The sequence below is a fragment of the Diabrotica undecimpunctata genome, unplaced genomic scaffold (genome assembly GCF_040954645.1).
Source record: "Diabrotica undecimpunctata isolate CICGRU unplaced genomic scaffold, icDiaUnde3 ctg00000716.1, whole genome shotgun sequence".
Taxonomy (NCBI): domain Eukaryota; kingdom Metazoa; phylum Arthropoda; class Insecta; order Coleoptera; family Chrysomelidae; genus Diabrotica; species Diabrotica undecimpunctata.
The window spans coordinates 84,906-108,891 of record NW_027311976.1 but is presented as its reverse complement, the minus strand read 5'-3'; the positions used below and the strand labels follow the sequence as shown (position 1 = coordinate 108,891).

General features: G+C 30.7%; 1 protein-coding gene across 2 annotated transcripts in view; it reads left to right on the top strand.

The window, feature by feature from the left end:
• Positions 1 to 23,986, top strand: part of LOC140431420 (ATP-binding cassette subfamily C member 4-like) — a 116,163-nt gene that overhangs the window by 11,282 nt on the left and 80,895 nt on the right. For both annotated transcript variants that reach the window (XM_072519346.1, XM_072519345.1), the window contains exons 2-4: positions 13,787 to 13,897; positions 17,106 to 17,240; positions 23,032 to 23,230. In XM_072519346.1, the coding sequence (XP_072375447.1) occupies positions 13,787 to 13,897; positions 17,106 to 17,240; positions 23,032 to 23,230 (445 nt within the window). The remainder of the gene's footprint in view (positions 1 to 13,786; positions 13,898 to 17,105; positions 17,241 to 23,031; positions 23,231 to 23,986) is intronic.

Below are 23,986 nucleotides of genomic sequence, written 5' to 3'. Positions count from 1 at the left end.
CATGTATATAAAAAATATGTAAAAAACTTAAGTAAAAAACATTAATTTTCAGAGAACTAAAATATATATATATATATATATATATATATATATATATATATATATATATATATGTATATATATATATATATATATATATATATATATATATATATATATATTGTTATGATGTGTTGTTTTGTTTGAATGATGAGCAATGAGTATTTTTAATAATATAGGGTTTTTATCGCGGTTCTCAAAGAATTAGCTTGTAAGTACTTTTTTAAATTATCTTTATTATAACTATTATGAAACACACATATATATCTAACTTAGCCAATGTAAATTTAAAATAAACTATCTTTAAATTGATATTCTTATAAAACTAATTAAATTCTATAGACAATCTACAATTTAAACAAAACTATCTTCAAAATTGAAATTGTTATGACACTAACTAAATTATATTAACAAAATTTTGTACCTTTCTTTCACTGAATGCCTAAATGAAGTTTTCTACTATATAGATTCTAATCACCACTGAATGTCTTCCTACTTCAGTTATCCTTGTTTTTTGTGAAATTACTTTTTTCAATTATCAGCTTCTACCAATTTAAGATATAGTTTTCTTCACCAGCATTTATACACCACCAACCAAACCAGCAAACAGCATTTATATTTATTCTTCTTTTCAATATACCAATATCCACTTATTATAAGTTGATTTATACTAATCTCCAACCATAATATAATTTAATTTCTTCCAATATACTTTTTTTAATCTTCAATAATTATTTGTGTATAATTATAAATGTGCATTAATTATATGCATAATTTTTAATCTTCATTTAACTCACTATATTAAACAATTTGACTATTTGTACCTGATTCTCTGACTCCAAATAATCTTTCATATTTCTTACTAAACTTTTCTGACTGACTTCTTGAAAATTCTGAACAATTTACTTCACTAAATGTGTCTAATAACTTTCATAATAAACTGGCCTGACTTCTGACTAAAAACTTCCAAAAACTTCTGAACAATTGACTTCACTAAGTAAATGTATCTATCTTCTAACTAACTTTCATGATAAAACTGCTAAAAACTCTTCTGACTGCACTATCTACAACTTTTCTGACTAAAAACTTTCAAAAACTGCCAAAAACTGCCATCTTGAATCCAAATCACGGGTATTTATATCTTTTGGACATTCTAGAACCATCTCGTAAGAGATCATGTTCCAATTTGTTCTATTTCATACTTGTATGAATTTTCTGGAACAAACCATTTCGCAAACATGGCCATCTCCGGAGATCCAGAGAATTCCATTCTTTTCTATTAATAATTTTGTTTACATTTAGGCTTTTCAGATCAGAATATATAATTAAATTAGTAACTTAACATTCTAATTTAATAAAATACACATTTCAAACAATATATTATTATAACCCACTTTATATTCATAAATATTCTTAAACGTCACTTCAGAGTATAAATATCTGTCAATCTCCGAGAGTATTTTTGGTTGCCTAAGCACATGGCTCACTTATATATATTTACAATATTAAAATACAACTTTTTACGATTATTATATGCTAATTTATTAAAAATGCCCTCACATAAATATATTTTTATTAAATTCTCTAGTATTTAACTTATTTAAAACAACCAAATATCTAATATTATGTAGTATATAACTTATAAATTATTTTCTATAAACCCTAATTGTCACAATACCCCAAAAATAATATTTAAAATAAATAATTTACTTATTATTTTTTTAAATATTAATTTTCTCATACCTTATTAAATTTAATAAATTAATAATTCAATTTTTTTTTTATTATTTAAAATGTGTTAAATACATCCCTGTTCGCTGTCTATGTCAAAACAGAGAACAACGGATCACAGTTCGGCTATTCTATGGTCAAACTGTCATGTCAAATGGAGAATGGATTTTATCAGAGAATAAAATATAACCTTAATTAAAAATATAATAGATATTGTGTTCTGTTTATTTATAGACAAAATCTAGGAATTATTTCCATTCAACAGGCTTTTATCCATATGAATTGGTAAGTTTTACACTTTTTATAAAGACATTTACACAATCAATTCTGTATCTAACCCCAAATTATGATTTTTAGGGTACCAAACAATTTCCATATGTACAAAATTCAACAAGTATTATGTCAAATTGATTCAAAATAATGAAATCTACCATCTATTTAACAAATCAAGTCTATTGAATAAAATGGATATATCAGTAAGTTATTAGTGTTATTATATTTGTGTTAAAGGTATAGAAATCATTATTCAATCTCTTCATGATATTGAAAAATGTCGTTGATATGAAATATGCCTCTTAGTCTGTTCTCTGCATCTATTAACACATAACTATTTAGTCCATTCTGATTTTCAATTGTATATGGACCTTCAAACATTGGTTGTAATTTCTTACAACGGTTTTCTTTAACATTACTTTTTCTAAGTGAACGAATTAACACTAGGTCTCCTTTTTGAAATGTGATTGGTTTTTTTATATTTCGATTTTGTCTTCTGATATATTTTTCAGCTTTTCTCCTAATTCGGTTATTCACTTTCTGCATTACTTGTTCTAACATATCCTGATTATATTCACTAATCCACTTTCTGTTTCCTATATGGCCAAACATTAAATATTCTGGTACTTCTTCTGTATTCAAATTATGTGTATTATTTAAAAAATACTCTACTTGTGGTATATGTTGCTGCCAAGTTTCATGTTGGTTTTGGCACAGTATCCTTAAATATTTTATAACTTCTTTAATATATCTTTCTGCAGGATTTGCCTGAGGATGTCTGATACTTGTAAAATGAATGTTGATTCCCTTTTTCTCACAAAATGTCCGAAATTTTTGGTTGTTAAAATATGTAGCATTATCTATTATGCAGTTTCTAAATGGTCCTATTTCTTCGAAAAATTGATTAATATATAATTTTAATGTTTTAACATTTGTTCTGGAGCAGGGATATAGTTTAATAAATTTTGTATATAAATCAACTATCACTAGTATATGCTTTTTTCCTGTTGGACTGAGAACTCAATTTGAAATAAAATCCATGGAAACTGTATTTAGTTTTTCATATACAACATTAGATTTATATGTGTTCTGGTTTTTGAAATTCTTTTCTTTGTTTAGTTGACATATTGGGCATTGGGTAGTAATTTCTTTTGCTATACTTATGTCATTCTTTGCAAAATAATTGTCCCTAAATAGCATCCATAGCTTTCTTGAACCAATATGCATATAATCGTTATGTAAATTTTTCAATATTTTCTTTGCTAAAGTTCTAGTTATTACATATACTTCTATGCCATTTATTATTTTATAATATACCCCATCTTTCCTAAGGACTTTTTGTTTTTCACTCAAATTGATCTGATCTCTTATAATTTCTTCTCTAGAATATAATCCAGTACTGTCTACTAATTGATTTAATCCAATTTTTATTGTTCGCTGCCCTTTTTGTGATGTATTTTCTAACCTTGATAAAGCATCTGCCACTATATTGGATTTTCCAGAAATGTATTTGATTTCAAATGAGTATTCACTCAATATTAGACTCCACCGATGAATTCTACTGTTTCCATATTTGTTATTTAATATAGACGTTAAAGCTTGGTGATCTGTTTCTATTGTAAATTCATTACCCAACAAATAAAATCTTAATTTTGTGACACAGTGTATTATACTTGCTAGTTCTAATTCTGAAACTGAGTAACCCTTTTCATGTGGCTTTGTAATTCTTGAAATGAATTGTATTGGGTATTCGACCCCATCATGTATTTGTAATAATACCCCTGATAATCTCTCTATTGATGCATCTGTTCTTAGTATGAATGGCTGTGTATAGTCAGGATAGTATATTTTCAAATTTGACAGAAAAATGTTTTTAATTTCTTGGAATGCTAGTTCTCTTCTCTGATCCCATCTCCATTTTACACCTTTTCTCAGTAGTTCAAGTAATGGAATTTCTTTTATACTTAGATCTGGTATCATCCTTTTATAATAATTAATTATTCCAATAAATCCTCTTAAAGTTCTTAAATTGTGTGGTGTTTTATATTCCTGAATGACTTGTGTCCGTTCTGGATCCATTTCGATTCCCTTAGTGTTAAGTTTATAACCCAAATATATTACTTCTTTTTGAAAAAATGTACATTTTTCTTGATTTATTTTTAGTCCAACTTTGTCTAATCTATTTATTATAATTTTTAGGTGTTTCTCATGATCTTCAGCCGTTTTAGAAAAAATTAATATATCATCAATGTAGTGAATTACAAAATGTTCATATTGATCCAAAATATCATGAAGACATCTACATAGAGCACTGCAAGATGATTGAAGTCCAAATGGTACTACTTTGAATTGATATACTACTCCATCTATCTGAAATCCTGTATACTGTCTACTTTTTCTTTCTAGAGGTATTAACCAGAAACTATGCTGTAAATCGATTTTAGTGAAAAATGACATTCCTGTAATTCTTCCTAATATTCCATCTATACTCATTGGTGCTTCAAATTGCTTTTCAGTAATCTTGTTAATATTCCTTGCATCCAAACATAACCTGATTTCACCTGATCTTTTTCGTACTACTACTATGGGGTTAATAAAACGTGTGTCTGCCTTCTCAATGATCCCATTTTCTAACATATTATTAATTGTTTTGTTTACTTCTTCTCTGTATTTATATGGTATTGGGTATGATTTTGTTTTAAAATCTTTTTCTTCTTTAACTTTTATACTATGGATATAATTTTGTGCAATTCTATTTTCTTTATTGACAAGTCCCTTGTGTTGCTGCAATATGGAAATGACTATTGATTTATATTCTTCAGGGCAATTTAAAACTTTCATCATATCTTCTTCTTTACAAATCACATTATTCTTCAATATGTACTCATTATTCCTTGCTTCCAATTTTACGCACTCCGCCTCGTAGGCATCCATCTGCTTAAAATTTCCATTCCTTAAATATTCACTGCAATAATTATTCTTTACATTCTTTTGGGACATTTCCCTATCATCAAAATACATTTCTTCTTCATAAACATCATTATTTTCTTTTAATAATATCCTATCAACTCTTATTCTTTCTTCCACCTCATCTTTCTGCATAAATTTAATTATTTGCCCTTCCAAAGTTACCATTTTTTCTTCAAAATCTATCTTTACTTTCTTCTTTTCCAATTCATCATTTCCCATTAATATATCAACACATAAATCCTTGACAATAAATCCTTGCATATTAATTTCTTTATTAAGAATATTAATTTTAAAATTGGCTAGTTTATCAATTTCACCCAACTTCTTATTATTTGCACCAATAATTTTAATTTTTGGAATCTTTATTATATCTGATAGTTTTAATGTATTAAAAATAAAATTCTCCGAGACTAAAGTACTTTCTGAACCAGTATCTATCATAATCTTAATCATTTTATTTTTGGCCAAAGCATTTATATAAATTAAATTAATAGATTCAATAATTTTCTCTTCATCTAAAGAAATAAATTCAGAAGGTTTTTCATAATAGCAATGGCCTAACTTGTAATTCAGAAAGTTTACTGCACAAAATTTTGATTATTAGAATTGTCAGATTGTATCTGACCACTTGGATCTGATGTCCCATGTCTTTCCCTACTATGACTTCTACTCACATTTTCCTGCCTTGTACTACTTCGTTCCCTGTCTTCGCAGCTTCTATTCCTTCGAACACAATTTACCTGTCTGTTATAGTTAGGTCGCTCTGTATTTCTTCTATTGTTAAAATCTTGTCTATTATTATTAGTACTGTTATTAAAATGTTGTCTATTATAATTAGTATTATTATTAAAATTTTGTCTATTATAACTAGTATTATTATTAAAGTTCTGTCTATTTGGATTACTGTTATTATTATTAAAATTTTGCAAACTATCACCATACCTAGTATTATTGTTATATGATTGTCTGTATTGTTGATTATCATTTTTATTATATTGAAAGTTATTATTGTTTTTTCTGTTGTTATTATTATTACTTGTCATATTACCTCTTTGTATTCTTTGAATAAAATTAATAAAACTATCTATTGTTTGAATATTTTGTACAGTTACGGTTTGCACAACATCAGCATCAAAATGTCTAGATACATTTAAGACTGTTTCATCCTCTCTAAGTGGTGGTTCTAAATATTTTGCAACTGTTATCAGTTTTAATGCATAATCTACCATATTTGATTTTAAATTGTGATTATACTTTCCAAAATATAGAATTTCTCTAAACTTGGCTTGCTCTAGTTCACCCCAATAATAATTTAAAAATTTATTTTCAAATGTTTGAAAATTATCTAAATCATTCTCAATACTAGCAAACCAAGTTGCTGCATTGTCATTTAATGTCATTCTAATATAATCTTTAATATCATTAATATTATTCACCAATCTTAATTTATGTTTTAAACTATTTATGTATACTCTAGGATGCAAATTTTTTATATTACCAGAGAATTTAATCCCAGTCTCATTTGTTAAATTTAAGTAAGATCTCCCTATGTCTCTCATTTGTGAAATATCATCTATTCTCTGTTCCACATTTCTTATTTGATTACTATTTATTTGGATATTTTGTTGTATATCGTCTAATTTTTCTTCTGTGTTTCTCCTGTCTTCGTTAATTTTTACTTCTAAGTTACATTTCTGTAACTCTATTTTCTGTTCTATATCTATCTTATTATCTTGAATAATCCTCTTTACTTCTGTCCTCTCATTTTCTATCCTTTTCTTGTAGTCATTCCGTATACTTTTTATTTCATTTGCTACTTTTTTCTCTGCAGCTTCAAGTTTTTTATCCATTTGTTTTACAATTTTATTATTATTATCTTCTATTTTCTTTTCTAATTTTCTATAATTCTCTTCCAATTTCTGTTCCATTTTTTTCATGTCTTCTTTGACTTCTTTTGAATTCTCTTCCAATTTTTTCGTATTCTCTTCCATTTTCTGTTCCATTTTTTTCATGTCTTCTTTGATTTCTTTTGAATTCTCTTCCATTGTCTTGTTCATCTGCATCATTAATGACATCAAAGCTGCCATATTGACATTTTCCTCTCTTTCTGGATTCATTTCTGCAGTATCTTGTGGAACTTGAACTAAACTCTCCTCTTGTATAGGTTGTGTTTCTACTTCCACATCTTCTTCATTCTTTTTGCTTCTTGTACCTTTCTTTCCTTGAGACATTTTGAGACTTTACTTGTTCAAATATAATTAAAAATAAAATCTATAATTTTTTCTTTCTACTGATAATTAATTTACTTATATGAGAGCACTTATCTTCCCAAACTAATTCTTTTAAATAGAGAGCCACCGCGTTGGGTGCCAAATTGTTATGATGTGTTGTTTTGTTTGAATGATGAGCAATGAGTATTTTTAATAATATAGGGTTTTTATCGCGGTTCTCAAAGAATTAGCTTGTAAGTACTTTTTTAAATTATCTTTATTATAACTATTATGAAACACACATATATATCTAACTTAGCCAATGTAAATTTAAAATAAACTATCTTTAAATTGATATTCTTATAAAACTAATTAAATTCTATAGACAATCTACAATTTAAACAAAACTATCTTCAAAATTGAAATTGTTATGACACTAACTAAATTATATTAACAAAATTTTGTACCTTTCTTTCACTGAATGCCTAAATGAAGTTTTCTACTATATAGATTCTAATCACCACTGAATGTCTTCCTACTTCAGTTATCCTTGTTTTTTGTGAAATTACTTTTTTCAATTATCAGCTTCTACCAATTTAAGATATAGTTTTCTTCACCAGCATTTATACACCACCAACCAAACCAGCAAACAGCATTTATATTTATTCTTCTTTTCAATATACCAATATCCACTTATTATAAGTTGATTTATACTAATCTCCAACCATAATATAATTTAATTTCTTCCAATATACTTTTTTTAATCTTCAATAATTATTTGTGTATAATTATAAATGTGCATTAATTATATGCATAATTTTTAATCTTCATTTAACTCACTATATTAAACAATTTGACTATTTGTACCTGATTCTCTGACTCCAAATAATCTTTCATATTTCTTACTAAACTTTTCTGACTGACTTCTTGAAAATTCTGAACAATTTACTTCACTAAATGTGTCTAATAACTTTCATAATAAACTGGCCTGACTTCTGACTAAAAACTTCCAAAAACTTCTGAACAATTGACTTCACTAAGTAAATGTATCTATCTTCTAACTAACTTTCATGATAAAACTGCTAAAAACTCTTCTGACTGCACTATCTACAACTTTTCTGACTAAAAACTTTCAAAAACTGCCAAAAACTGCCATCTTGAATCCAAATCACGGGTATTTATATCTTTTGGACATTCTAGAACCATCTCGTAAGAGATCATGTTCCAATTTGTTCTATTTCATACTTGTATGAATTTTCTGGAACAAACCATTTCGCAAACATGGCCATCTCCGGAGATCCAGAGAATTCCATTCTTTTCTATTAATAATTTTGTTTACATTTAGGCTTTTCAGATCAGAATATATAATTAAATTAGTAACTTAACATTCTAATTTAATAAAATACACATTTCAAACAATATATTATTATAACCCACTTTATATTCATAAATATTCTTAAACGTCACTTCAGAGTAATATCTGTCAATCTCCGAGAGTATTTTTGGTTGCCTAAGCACATGGCTCACTTATATATATTTACAATATTAAAATACAACTTTTTACGATTATTATATGCTAATTTATTAAAAATGCCCTCACATAAATATATTTTTATTAAATTCTCTAGTATTTAACTTATTTAAAACAACCAAATATCTAATATTATGTAGTATATAACTTATAAATTATTTTCTATAAACCCTAATTGTCACAATATATATATATATATATATATATATATATATATATATATATAGAGAGAGAGAGAGAGAGAAAAGGAGTACGACTGTCATTCCAAATTAACTAAGGTTCACTCGAAGAGGGGTAGGTTTTTTGGTCAAAGTGGAGAAATAAAAGACAAAGAAGGTGGCTACTTCATCTATTTATTAAAGACGTTTCGCTTTCTGCTCAGAAAGCATCATCAGTTCATCTAAAAAGAACAATATGAAACCAAACATCCATAGAGAAGTTAAAAAATGTGTGTTACCTTACAAAGACATGTAGCAGTCAATGATGTTAAAAATATGAAAACGCTTACGAAACTGGACATTTAGAGTTAAAGTTGTATAAAACAATTAATTAAAACTAGGTATAGTTTGCAATTTAACAAAATTAGCACAGCAAAAGAACATGTGATAAACATACATGTGTATAAAAAAATTATTATAAAAACTTATGTAAAAAACATTAAGGTTTATTTTATAGTGTAAAGAACTAGAAAGATCATGAGAATTCACTTTCAACAATTTATTTATAATCAATTCGATTTTAATTTTAACTTTAGGTAACATTATTGAATTATTTAAGATTAATATAGTAATAAAGATAAAAATGAAGTTACCAGTCTTAAGCTTACTGAATCTCGCAGGTAAATGAATTTACAGGTTTAACACCCACGCAAACAACGTAAATAGATATGGCCTTGAGGTCAAAATGACAGAACAGCAAGGCAAAATACCAACCTCTAATATAATAGAGCGCTACATTCATAGAATGTGATAAATTTGGTTGACAACTTGTCGTTAAAAAGCCAAAAAATGAAAGGAAAAGGTGGTTAAGATCACCATTTACCCCCCAGTGATTGATTTGTTAACAAAGAACAAAGCATGCGGAATTCATTACTAAAAGCATGCGGAATTCCTGGAAAATCTCCAGGAACTTCATTACTATTAAGGTGATTACTATTTAAGATATTCACCGTGTCCTCTCCACGTGAACCTATGTGATTGATACACTAAATGTGTTTGATCTTTTTTTGTCCGTTAACTCATCCATGTATGAATGATTATTTATCCAATAAGCATTCCTTATTTTTCTGTATTACGCTGGTGGATAAACACCTTGTATATACTCTTTATGACGTCTATTTCACTTTGCTACATTAGAAACTACAATTTTCTTCAATTTTACGCTGGGGCACTTCTTCATTTTTTTGATTCTCAGTGAATATTTTTGCTATTTGTTTCGTACTTACCTTTCTTGCTTGTTCTGTATTCCTATCAATTGACTCTGTAAGCCCTGCGACTGGTCTCCACGCATACTTCTATCATGCAGATTCCTGGTAATCCTTTGCGCAATGACCTGCTAATCCGCATCCTAGGCACATACATATGAAATTCCTAGCAATACAGGTGGCCTCTAGACGGCCGAATCTCCTGGACCGATAACATTGTTACGGATACTTTGTCTCTTGACTTAACCTTATTTGTTGGTAATATAATACTCGCTACCTACAAATCCTGCACCAATATCGTCCGCAAATTAGCAAATTTTATGATTCTTACCTTCAGGAGGATTAATAGTAGTGTAAATTTAAAATCGCGACTGAATTATGACATTGCGTTAACTTCCATCTAAATTTTAAAGGAAAACTGTCTTTGCTTCATATCTCCGCCATTTTCAACTTTTGGACAAAACGAATAAACACCGAAATTTTTGTAAATGCGATTACCTACAATTTCTTTCTTACAAATTTTTCCGTACGGTGGATATTTTCCTAATTAAGGAAGAAAATAGTATAGGGGGAATAAAGTTTACAACATAATGTTTCTAAACAAAACTGAAGAGAATTATATTTATATGGCTATGGAAATATGGAGAGGGGAATGCGGACAAATGTGAATAACAGTTAGAATAACTTGGGACAAAATTCAAAGAGATGCTGGTATAATCTAAAAAATTAAGCTTATCATCTGTTTAGAGTAAGGCAGCCTTGAGTTAAGCCACAGTTAAATAGTAAACACATTAAGACTGTGTTAAAGAATTATCTATAATTTTGTTAACGCATTATATATTTTTTATTTGAAGTCATATATTGTTATGGATAAATGGAATACTCAGGACAAGATATTTGAATCGATTATTTTTGAATAAAATAGTCAACATTTTTCCTATGTACGCTATGTCTATACGATTAGAAGAGAGTTTGGTAACAGTACTATACGAAATAATACATTTTAACGATCTCATAATAAGTCTTGATAAGATTAGAAACTTATTAAGGTTTTAATTCAAATTTTCAAATATTGATCCAGATATAGAATTTACCAAATGTCAACACTCTTCCAACTTGGATTGTTTCTATTTCATCTGTTAATACCAAACTCTCCGTATTCAAAAAAGCTGATTACCATCCTAAAGCTTTATATCGATGTATCCATCAATAACTCCAAACATATGGTAACCATGATGTTGCTCAAAAACAGAAGGGGGAGCGGGAGCAGCATGTATTTCCAATAAAACAAAAATACTAATTAAACTTCCCAAACCTGCATATGTTTCCACAGCCGAATTAACTGCTTTCATTTGTAGCATTTCGATTTTCCTTCGTATTTATTAAAACACCGAAAAATATTCTTAATCTTTTTGCGTCGCTGATATGGATAATATAAACATTTTTAGTTTGTTTATATAATACAGATGGGTATTTCTTTTGATGTTGATTTCGCCTATTAGAGATTTTGCGCATCAAATAAACAGGAATATTTCCGTTTATGCTTTGTTTATACCGTTGAGTGAACTATGTCACTCAACGATTGATCGCGGAAGTAGTCAGTTATTGTATCTGAGTCCAGATTTTTCTTCAAATTTGTTATTGTTTTTTTTATTGCTCGTTATTCGTTTTTGTCATGGAAATATAGTGTAAAGTGGTAGAAGCAGTTAAGGCTTAGTTAGAGAGGAGATTTGGATTTAAAAGAGATAGTTTTTGGCGTTTAGTCTTTAAGCCGGCAATTTTTGTTGAGAGGTGAATTCGGGCTCAATAAATCGCCGTCTTATAAATCCCCCATCTGAGGGATTTATAAGACGGCGTTTCCAACCATTTGAGAGATCCACATAGTTTTAATAAAGAATTGAGTGCCAAGTTTTGAAGATTGCAGTTTTTTGTCATCCAGGATAATCCAAAGACCGAATCAGTGTAAAATTTTCCAATATTTGTTCATTTTTATGTTCCATGGTTACCCCAGACTATTTGCAGTTTGTGTGGGACATAGTTATGTATTATTTGCAGTGTTTTTGATTCAATTCCAGTCCAAAGAATTTTCTTAAAGGTAAAACACCAGCCAGTGATACCAGGAAAGAAAAACCTTTCTTTCTATCTAGCAAGAGGATTCTTTTAAACGGCTTCCAAATTCAAATAGTTTATGAACCTTCTTGTATTTTTTGCCCAGGAAATCTATGTAGTATTTTTTTAATTTCTTTCTTTGTAGTTACCCCTTCCAGTCCCTCCTTTATTCATCTGCTTACAACCCAGTTCTCCAACCAAAGCAAGAGTGACCGTTCGCAGACGTTTGGGTTTGTTTGCCTACCCTATCTCCAGCCCAGTAAATGCTCAGTGCCCACTTTCAACCCCCTATAAGTGATACCCAATGTGGTGGAGAAATTATATCGTTACACGTTAATGCAATAAATTTTGTGGTAGAAAATAATATCAAAGACCCTCTTATTATTACGGATTACTTAAGATATGTAACTGCCTTAAATAAAAGACATCTATCCTCATCATCCAAGTTTACTACTTATTATAAAATAGTATTAAACCAATTGCAAACTTTGAACATAAATATTAACTTTGTATGGATTCCTTCACTTATTGGAATAGTTGGAAATAAGAAAGAAGATTAACTGACAAAACTGGCAATATTAAGTCTGGAAGCTATAGACTTCAGAAGAATTCTACATCTAGATATAAAACCTGTAATCAAGAACCTAATACTTAATGCTTGGTAGATCAAGTGAAACCAGTCAACATCCAAACTGCGAGAAGAAAAACAGTCGATACTACCTTTGAAATTAAATCCAAAGAAGCGATTACATCAAAGCATTTTATCTCGTCTGAGAATAGGCCCTACCGCCATCACCCATAAACATTTGCTGAAGTGTGAACCGAAACCGCAGTACTACGTATCTAATATTGTGCTCAGTGTTTCCGATTTTACTAGAATGTCCTTCCTCCAGTGTAGAATGACTTCATTATAAATTGCAAGGCACCTTAAAAGCAATATTAAGTAATGGAAGTGATAAAAAATTTGTTATCATTTTTTTATTCCATAAATGTATGTAATAAATTGTAAAACTTTAAATTTTATCTTCATGCTTCATCTTCATCTCTCTTCAGAGGGAAGTTGAACTTACAATTAAAGAAAGAAAGCTACAGTATCTCGGACATGTGATGCGAGGCGAGAAGAATGGCATCCTGTCATAATGTAAGGAAAGATAGATGGCAGAAGAAGCATCGGAAGAAGACGAATTTCATGGCTTAAAAACCTGAGAGAATGGTTTGGATGCAGCCCAAAACAACTATTTAGAGCTACTGCCTCAAAAATTAAAATAGCTATGATGATTGCCAACCTCCGTAGCGGAGATGGTACCTGAACAAGAAGAAGCAGTGACTTTTTTCATGAATCGACATTGATAGTGATTAAGTAATTCTGCTTATAGTTTAAAATTTAAACGATTTTAAGACCATAAGTTAAACATAAAATATTACTAGGATTTTATATTTTAAGATTGTGTCATCATAATTAGTTTTTAAATAGTTATAAGATTATTTTGTTTATTTTAGCTGGGTATTACAATTTATGAAATATGCTTCTAATCACAACTTACAAATCAGAGATGTATACGATACTGTGGACAAGGACTTAGCGGCTCATCTAAGAGAGGAATTAGAACAGTAAGTTAATCAGATTGATAATATATCTAATAGCATCTTATTCATGTTTACCTTTTGTAAATTTACTGTTTGTTACTGATTGCTTGTATTTATAATCAGAGGCATTTAAAACATATAATATAACAGAAAATAAACGCAGAAAATAACTAGATGTAAAACTAAAAGAAGAACAAGAGTTTTTTAGGGAGAACCAAGGAATATCTAAATAATGATAAATTATTTTCTTTTTGCTTTTTGTTTTTTTTTAACATATTTCACAGTCATTTTAGACTTACGAAAATTGAGAAATAATATTGAGAGGCAAAATGGAACGGGAGAATATCTCTATCTCGCGTTTACAGATTTGAAAGCTGCATTTGCTTACGTCTTTTAGTAAGCTAGTAAGTCTAGTATCCGAGACGAGCTCACGTGGAACTACTCTGCTTTCGTTCCACATAACCTTTATGCAGAAGGTTTTGCAGATCATATACGATCAGTTCAGACACAAACTGTCCATTTTACACTTGGTGCCTTCGTTTTGATGAGAGCTTGTAGTCCTCCATACTATCCAGACATCGCTCGGGCCCCATCCGTACACACGCCTACACAGTTATCCCAGTTAATATTATCTTCAGTCATATATGAGTTTAAAATCTCGAATAAATCAGTAGCTTTACAACTTTTACATATTTTTCTGCAAAATAACAAATCCTCACATATATTTGTATCTTGCATGTACCGTACTTAACATATCAAGTGACCATCATTATTACTATCAGTCGCCTCGTCCAGTTGAATGGCAAATAAACCCGAAAGTTTCCCCAAAATTTGCTCATTATTATCTTTTGCCATGTTGTGAATACGCCGACTAACCATATTGTTTGAAAAAGGTAAATTTTTTATTTCTTTAGCTGCCGATTATTCAATCATAACTGTTACCATATCAACCGCTGCAGGAAAAATCAGTTCCTCAGCGATCGTATGCGGTTTTTTACATGGTTTAGCAACACAGTAAGCTTCTATGTAAAAGGCGAGCAATGCTTTGGTAGGAATTGATGCTCTTGAAACCAAAGCCGTGGTCTGATGTTTAAGCTCTCGCAATTTTTTTACAAAAAAAGTTTCTTGGCTTACCTTGTAAATGACTGTGAGTTGATTTAAAATGCCGATTTAGTTTATTAGGAAGCCTACTTTCAGCCGCCAACACTTTGTGACAAACAATACATTGTGAAAGTTTTATATTCCCTTTAGTAACGCAGGTAAATCCAAAATCCAAATATTGGTCGTCATATTTCGTATATTTCTTCTTTTTACTTAAATTAACGTTCCTACTCTCGCTTGATTCATCACTTTGTTTTCTATTTTTTTACATATAAGCATCCATTGTTGATAGCAAAACACTCCGCGTGCGTAATAAAATAAAATAAAACCTTGACTAAATGACATGTCATACCACGAGCGGGAGAGGGGAGCCGACCGGCGAAACAGACCGACACCAGTGTTGCCAATGTCCGGATAATTATCCGATTTTCGGATAATTTCGTGGACCATCGTATAATTTTCGGATTGAATTTTTGAATAATTTCGGAAAATTCAAAGGTCTATCGACTTGATGTTGTGTTTTTTATTTGAGTTATCTATTAATACATTTATTTTATACTCATTTAAAATCAAATAAATATATTTTCTGTATTAAAAGTCAACGCTGACACGCCCTAGAGCGTCGCGACGCACAGTTTGGGAAGCCCTGGTCTAGGTGACAAAGTGTGCTCTGTTCACAGACCTACTATGACTTTCACTGTTTTCCTGTCTTTGTTTATTAGGTCTGCTGTAAATTTTGGCAATGCATGGCTTTAATGAGCCTTGTTTGGCTATTTCGTTGACCTTATAAACCTCGTGCTCTGGTACTCAGGCTACTGTAACCTTGCTACGGTCTCCTGATTTATTTAGGGTACCCAAATAATCCTCTACTAGCTTAGAATTGACCTCTACAGAATTGAGTGCCTTAAGCGCTGCCTGGCTAGCAGTGAAGATGGCAATTAAACGCTGAGTTCTCTTTTGCCTTTCTATTTCCTCCACGCAGTAATATTTTCAGTATTGATCATTTCCGCCTGGAAAATTGTGAGATCCTTACATATACTTACCGAAGAATGTATCTCTTATTTTGTCCCTACTGTACCGGCTCCTACACCCTCAATGTTTTTGAGCCATCAATGTACCAGGTAGCTTCTGCCTGTATGGGTACATCTTCTTTCCAATCTTCCTTACCTGGTATATTAATTTAGAATTTATTGTCAAAGCTATATCTCGTTGCTGTTGCATCGATGGATGGTTCCATTACGGTATCTGCTTTTAGCTCCTTAATTAGCTTTCTATTTTCAGCACAATGCGCCCGGCTTATATATTGCTGAATATGTATTATTCTGTGCGTCACAGATCTGGCTTTAAACTGTATAAAGATATGAAATCTTGGAAGATCCACCAATAGTTTAACGCCACAGACCCATAGGTTATCATTGGTCTAATAACCCTTGTGTATAACGCAAGGGTCGTTTGGGGGTTAAGCTCGTATTATTTACCACACATCCTTCTACATCTCCCAAGGATATAGTAGCTTTCTGTGATGCTTTCATGTGAGTATATCATGCAAGACTGTAATTAAAAATATACATCTATGTACTTTAGTTCCTTTGATAAATAAAATTTCTGTTCCTTTCAGCACTGGTGGTTTTAGGCCTTGTAATGCTGTGTTTTTTTGTGAAGTTCATGATTTGTGTTTTTTAAGCATTGATTGTCAGTCTCTGTTATTTACACCAGTTATTAATTATATTTAGGGTTACTTGCATCCTCCCAGATACAACCTACGCGAATTTGCCACTGACGACGATTGCAATATCGTCAGCATATCTCAGACAGTAAAAGTCTTTTGTGGATAGATTTTTGAGAATATCATCTACTAGGGTTGACCGGAGTAGATGTGGCACTAACCTGCAATTGAGTGAACAACACTAACCTGCAATTTCTGTGCATGTTATGAGAAAATACAAAACTCAAACAGGCCTGACCGGAATGTGCTGCTTGAACCTATTGTACTTAACAAAATTGTGATAATAATTTTATTAAATGATATAAAATGAGTTGAGGTTAAACAATCGCTAGATATAAAAACCGTATGAAATATATTTGCAGCTGTTCAAATTTTATTTAAGTTAATGTTAATAAAATATTTTAGGAATTGGAATCACCAGTTAAAAATAGGACGAATCAAGAACAGAACCCCTTGTTTTTCAAAAGCACTATTTTCTACGTTTGGAAAACCATTTTTATTGTATGGAATGCTTTTGTTTATACAAAGTTTTATAATAAGGTATATCTGTTTCAGTATAAAAATATAATATTATATATAGAATTTTTGTTCTTAAATTCGTTGCATATCATTGATCGAAAGTTTAATTTTATACTATCATAATTTCAAGGCATTTTTTATTCTTTAAAAGAAAGGGTGTGGAAATTACAAGAAAAGAAAACTACATAGCTACCAAATAGGGTCTATTATAAGACAGCCGCAGCACAACTTACTTATCATTTCTCAGTGAAATCTGTGCTGCGACTACTGCGATTCCCAATCCCCAGGACGTAAGACCATCCTATCTATGAGATGCATGCTCCACTGCTATGCTTGGTACTATTTCATCCCATGGTGGGAATAACATTAACATGAAAATAAAAGTAATAAGAGGTGACCAAGAAGGGCATTCAGAAAATAGTGGGTGTTCTCATACCATATGGTGTGAGTTGGCATCGCAGCCGATGTTGACTTGTAGTCCATTACTTTTACAGTGTTCGATCACTTTACTAATTGCTGTAGGAGGGGATCTGTTGCTGCTTTATCTTTTAAGAAATATGCCGAGCATATGATTATATCACGTCTGCTCGCTTGCTCCCTTATAGTGATTTGAGACCTTAATCTAGCGGGGACAAATGAGCGGAATCCAGTTTAACCTACGTAATATTTTTTTCACCCATTTTTCACTAATTTATTACCACTCTAAATAAATTTTTGACCACCAAATCAACCTTAAGGAGAGCGATTCTGCTGGCTTAAGGTTTAAGCTAGCAGAATTCGGAAAAAAAATTTTGCTTATGGCATATTTTTGCATCCATTTTTCACTAATTTATTACCACCCTAATAATTTTTCACCACCAAACCACCCTTAAGGAAAGCGATTTTGCTGGCTTACTGTTAAAACTAGTAGAATTCCAAAAATAATATTTATGATATACCACAGTGCTCTGCTAGGTTTTTATAAATTTATTACTACACTAGTAATTATTCACCCCCCAACTACTCCTTATGAGAAGTCAATAATTCTGTTGGGTTAATATTTAAGGTGATAAAAATCTATTTTTACAATTTTACTGTAGGTACTCTTGTAACTGAAAGTATAAATTGCTTGCAAGGTTTTTACTGAATTTTATCCATCCTCATAATTTTTGACCGCCTAAGCCACATTTCTTATTAGCTTTTAATAAGAGAAATCGAATCGTAAATCCCTTTTATGAATATAAAATAAGTAAAATCAAGTTGAGTTTTAGTAAATACAATGGAATTGTTATATTTCACAGAATAATTACCAGGTAAGAAATATTCAAATTGAAATAATTTTATTATGTCTATTAAGTACATTAATTACCTAATTGTATTTCAAAATTTTTATTTGAATTTGCTAGCTTAATATTCAAGCTTCAGCTGAATAGCCTAATACTAACTTCCAACAAGGAGTAGTTAAGAAGTGAAAAATTAATAGGGTGGTAATCAATTTGTAAAATCCTATCAAAACACTGTGGTACTTCAAAAATATATATTTTTTTTAATTCTGCTGGCTCGAATATTTAGCTAACGGGAACGTTTCCAAATAAAATTGTTTTAGTGGTGAAAAATTATCAGGGTGGTGGAGGTGTAGTAAAAACTTACCAGAACACTTTTTTATTTCAATTACTAAGGGTGAATAATTACTAGGGTGGTAATCAATTCGTTAAAACCTAGCAGAACACTGTGGTATTTTAAAAATATATTTTTTTCTAATTTCGCTGGCTTAAATATTAAGCTAGCAGGAACATTTTCAAATAAGATTGGTTTAGGGATGAAAAATTATCATGGTGCAAAGTTTAGTCTAAACTTAACAGAACACTTTTTTATTTTTTATAAGTAGAGGAGAGTGAAATTGTAAAAGAATATTATTTCAACTTAAATTTTAACCTAACAGAATTATTGGCTTTTCATAAGAGGCAGTTGAGGGGTGAATAATTACTAGGGTGGTAATCAATTCGTTAAAACCTAGCAGAACACTGTGGTATTTTAAAAATATATTTTTTTCTAATTTCGCTGGCTTAAATATTAAGCTAGCAAGAACGTTTCCAAATAAGATTGGTTTAGGGATGCAAGATTATTAGGGTGGGTAAAGTTTAGTAAACATTTTAAAAACACTTTTTTATTTCAGATATAAGTAGAGGAGAGTGAATTAGAAAAAAAAAGAATTTTCCCCTTAAATGGGTAAAAAATAATGTCATCGGCAAAAAGTTTTTTTTCTGAATTCTGCTAGCTTGAAACATAAGCCAGCAGAATTGCTTACATGAAGTGTGGTTTGGTGGTGAAAAACTATTAGGGTGGTAATAAATTAGTGGAAAATGGGTGAAAAAATATTACCTAGGTTAAATTGGATTCCGCTCCTTTGTCCCCGCTAGCTTAAGGGTCCTTGTTTTGAGCTGCAGTCACATCTTCCGTGCAGAAACATCAGAAAGTAAATTCTGAATAATATCTTTCCTAAGTAAAATACACGCTCTGGGTTTTATCCCGTTTGAGCAATACAGAAAATTAGTTAGACTGCTCCTCGGCCGCCAATTCGACCTGACCCAGTAAGTCAAGGCTTTTGGTATAGTGCTACATCTGTGGATTTATTTGCGAATTTTCTGCGAATGGTATATAAACCAGCCTTAGCCTGTTAAAAATTCGCGTGTATGAATTGAATCAATATTGTCGTATACAGTATACAGTCTTGTCTCACTCCTCTTTTTATATTTATTTTAACCGACAGGTTTTGTGCAACTTTTATTCTTGTCACTTGATGCCAGTATAAATTTGTAAACCGATAACTTGTATCACAGTTATTGGAAGGTGTACAATAAGCCAATGTGCCGCAGTGCGTCCAGGCTAAAAAAACGGCTGTGAGAGAAGATAAAGATTGAAACTATATTTATATATTAATAATAACTTTTGCTCCCATGACAAATTTAACTTTGGCAACAATAGAATTAGCTGTAGCATATGAATGCATACATACAGCCTACACTGGGAGAAATAGTCATCAGAACTATACAAACGCCATACAAACACCGTTTGAGGTAGTAGATAGAACAAAGAGAAAAATCATCCACATAAAATAGTACCGTCAAATATGTCTAAATTCGGTCATATTTTCAGACTGGTGTCAATTCCATTAAGAGACAAAATTAATAGTTAAAATGAAAAATATATTTTGACTAAACTCACTGGCCTATGGAAGATGTAACGTATTTCTTCTTGTTCGGCTTTTTCCTATTATGAATTTGAGGTTTTCGTCTTCCATAGCACTCTATTCTCCCAGTTACCTTATCGTTTACGTTTTCCATTTTATAGCAGATCTTTCCCTCGGGCTTTTTTCCGATTGGTCCCACTTTGTTGATGTAATTATATTTTTTCTTCATATATTTCTTCTGATGTTTTTTATTTTTTTTTTCCATGCTTTCATTGATTTGTTGTACCCCATTGTCTATGTCTCTGCGCATTCTCTCAAAGCGTTCCGTTCTCTTGAAAGTTATTCTTTGCTTTACTTATTGTCTGATGGTAACACATTCTTCTCGTGTTTTTGGGGTTCTGTGTTTAGTCATTTATGAACCTTATCTTTTGTCCTTTTTATCATAGATTGTAACTGTATTTCTCCAAATATTTATTCTTGTATTGTTCAATACCTAGAACTTTATTTGCCGCCTTTGTTTATTTTTTCCTAGATGATGTATTTCTGTTGTGGTCCATTCTTCGTACAGCTGAAGCATAGTCTGTAGCTTATTCTGATATACTGTTCACATACTAAATTGTCGTAGACGTTCTACTTTATGCCTCGTATTTGTGATTTTTTACATCTCCTTATCTCTCTAGATCTTTTTGTTGTTTTCTCGTGTATATAAATTTCCTTATTACTAATAGGTGGTTCTTGCACATTTTGCTTGTCTATATACTCTTACATCTCGTATTATTGTTTTTCTATCTTTTCTTACCATGACTAAATCATTAATTGATCTTTGGTTTCTACTAGGTTCCTCTCATGTGTATATATGTGTGTTTTTATGCTGACATCTTGTGTTGGTTATAGCCAAATCGTATTCTTGACCTATTTCAATTAGCAGACTTTCATTATTGTTTTTAATTTCATCTTCTCCGAATCATCCCTTTTTATCTTGATTTTTCTTCCCTATTTGGCTGTTAAAATCTCCAATTAGTAAGCTATTTTCTTTTTCCTTTGCTTTGCCCAGTATATCTTTTAGTGTGTTGAAAAATCGTCTTTTTCTTTATTGTCGCCATTGTCATTCATTACATATACTCCAACAATTATTGTTGGTTGTCGAAATAGTTGTCCTAATTTCCATGATTCGTTCATTTATTTGCTGGTTATTTGGTCTGCGTTTTCTGCATTTATTTTGTATTAACATTGATACTCCTTTTGGTGCTCTTTCATGTTTGCGAACTTTAATCCACATGTGTATGTTTTCCTATAATTTCCTTCCCCTTTTTTTGTTTCACTTAAGACCTTTATATCTGTGCCTAGTCTGTCGATATCTGGGAGTATTTCATTTTGTTTCATTGCGATTTCTTATATATTCTTATATATTCAATATTCGTATTCTCACAGTCCTTTTTTTCGCCAACGTCTTATATCTTTGTTTCCGTCTAAGTTCCGAGGCTGTGTTGCATTATTTTTTACGAGTTAATTATTTTTTATGAGTGTCGCGTAGCAGATCCGACGTCTCAACCCCCTATTCTTCGAGGGACCAAGTTCCAGTTCGTTAATCAATCAAAATCATTCTCATATCTGTGGTCGTTATCGGTAAATCCATTCAGGATATTGGGAGGGAAATGATAGGTTTGGATACAGAATGAGGGTAGTAGTGGAGAGGATAAATAAATTACCAAAGTTTCAACAGTTTAGAGAGGAGTAGAGAAACACCTAATTGCTCCAAAATATTTTAGGACCACTGAAGCAATAAAACAATTAAAACGCTTTTTTTCTTCAATTTATTGATGATGAACTTAAAGGCTAATTTAAAATGTTTATAGTTATGGCTATTATACTAGTGACAAAAAGCGTTATATAAATATTATTAGCTTTACAGTGCTTAGGGGGAGTAACAAAGATACAGAGAATTCAGTGAATCAACCAAAGGATTTACGATATATCATAAAACACTGGTACTACACGTTGATGCATTTAACTCACGCACTTTGCACGGGAACCCCAAACAAAGGGGTGCTTAAATGCCGGACGGCAATTTCACACTACACACTATCGTCACTGTCCTTTAATAACGTTAAGATGGGAAGAAGGGACAATAATGCGGGAGACGGTCGTAGATACATTACCACGAGAGCTTCGCGCACAAGCTGCTAAAATAACTGCGATTAAAATATAATAAATATGTTTTTTACAACAGGTAGGGCAATTGTTTCTCCTGTATGGTATTTGGGGATAAACCAAGGCTCACGTAGGTAGGGGCGCATCCATGAAGTAGATCTGTCACCTATAGAGATCATAGAGGAGTATGTAATTGATACCATAATGCTAGATAAGTATCTGAAAGCTTAAAATATTTAAAATAGAAAAAAAGTGGATAAAAAAATGCCATTTAAAAATACTGTATACTATTACTATAAGTCTTTTAATCCAGAAACTCTATTCTGAATTTCAAATTTTTATTTGAAATTATTCTGATTTTTCAAATGATGATCCAAATTGTATTAACTTGGAACTTTAATAATAGCATTGTCTTTTGGTTAATGATACGCAACAGAATTAATATGGGATTATCTGCATCATTTTTTAGACAACGTTTCTCCCTGATTTTAGAATATTTCATCCCATAATTTTATCTGAATTTATAATTCATTTTGAAATGAGAACAGACGATGTTATTGGTTGGTATATGGGATCTGCTATTATATTCTTAGCAATTTTAAATACTTTTATTTACCATCATACCTATGTTGGTTGCTCGTTTATTGGAATGCGGGCTCGAGTGGCGACTTCATCTCTACTACAGAAAAAGGTATAATTTTTTAAATTAAAATTTTAATTTATTTATTTTTAATTCATGTGTTTGTTAAAATATGTTTAATGAGTAGTAGTTTTGAGCAGCTATTGAGTACTGCATATCTGCTACGTTGCTGCAGTTGTTATTCCTATGTGTGGTGCACTACAAGGCTTTAGGAAGTTCCATCCAATGAGAGGGAACAGGAAAAATTAATTTCAGGCCAAAAAACTGAAATAGTAAGCCTTGTGTTAGAGTCTGCATACGTTTTATATTTCCTTGCCATTTAAAAACAATTTTTTGAAAGAACATAGCTGATGGCAAGAAAATTAAATGAATTTAATTATTGGTTAATGAATTAGTTAAATTATATAAAAGATTCTAACTGCATATAGTTTGAAAACATACACGTGGGTTAGATCTTCTGTATAAAAACTCAAATATGAAATGATGACAGATCAGATAAGACGGATATGTAAAAAAAATGATCAATCGATCAGTGATCAAGAAATATGAAATGTACTCACCTATAAATGGATTTTGTCAAGAAAATCTAGCTTAAATAGACAGAAGACATTATAACATCACACGGCTAACATGGAAGAGTTGTTAACTGACAGATATACTTTGTCGACTAAAGTAGGACATAGAAATTTTATACTGTCCTACCGTATAGAACATAATGGGATCTGAATATAGGGAATTAGAGTATTAATTGAAAATTACACGATGACTATGACAGAATATTTAGTAAATAGAAAGTTGATCGAAGAA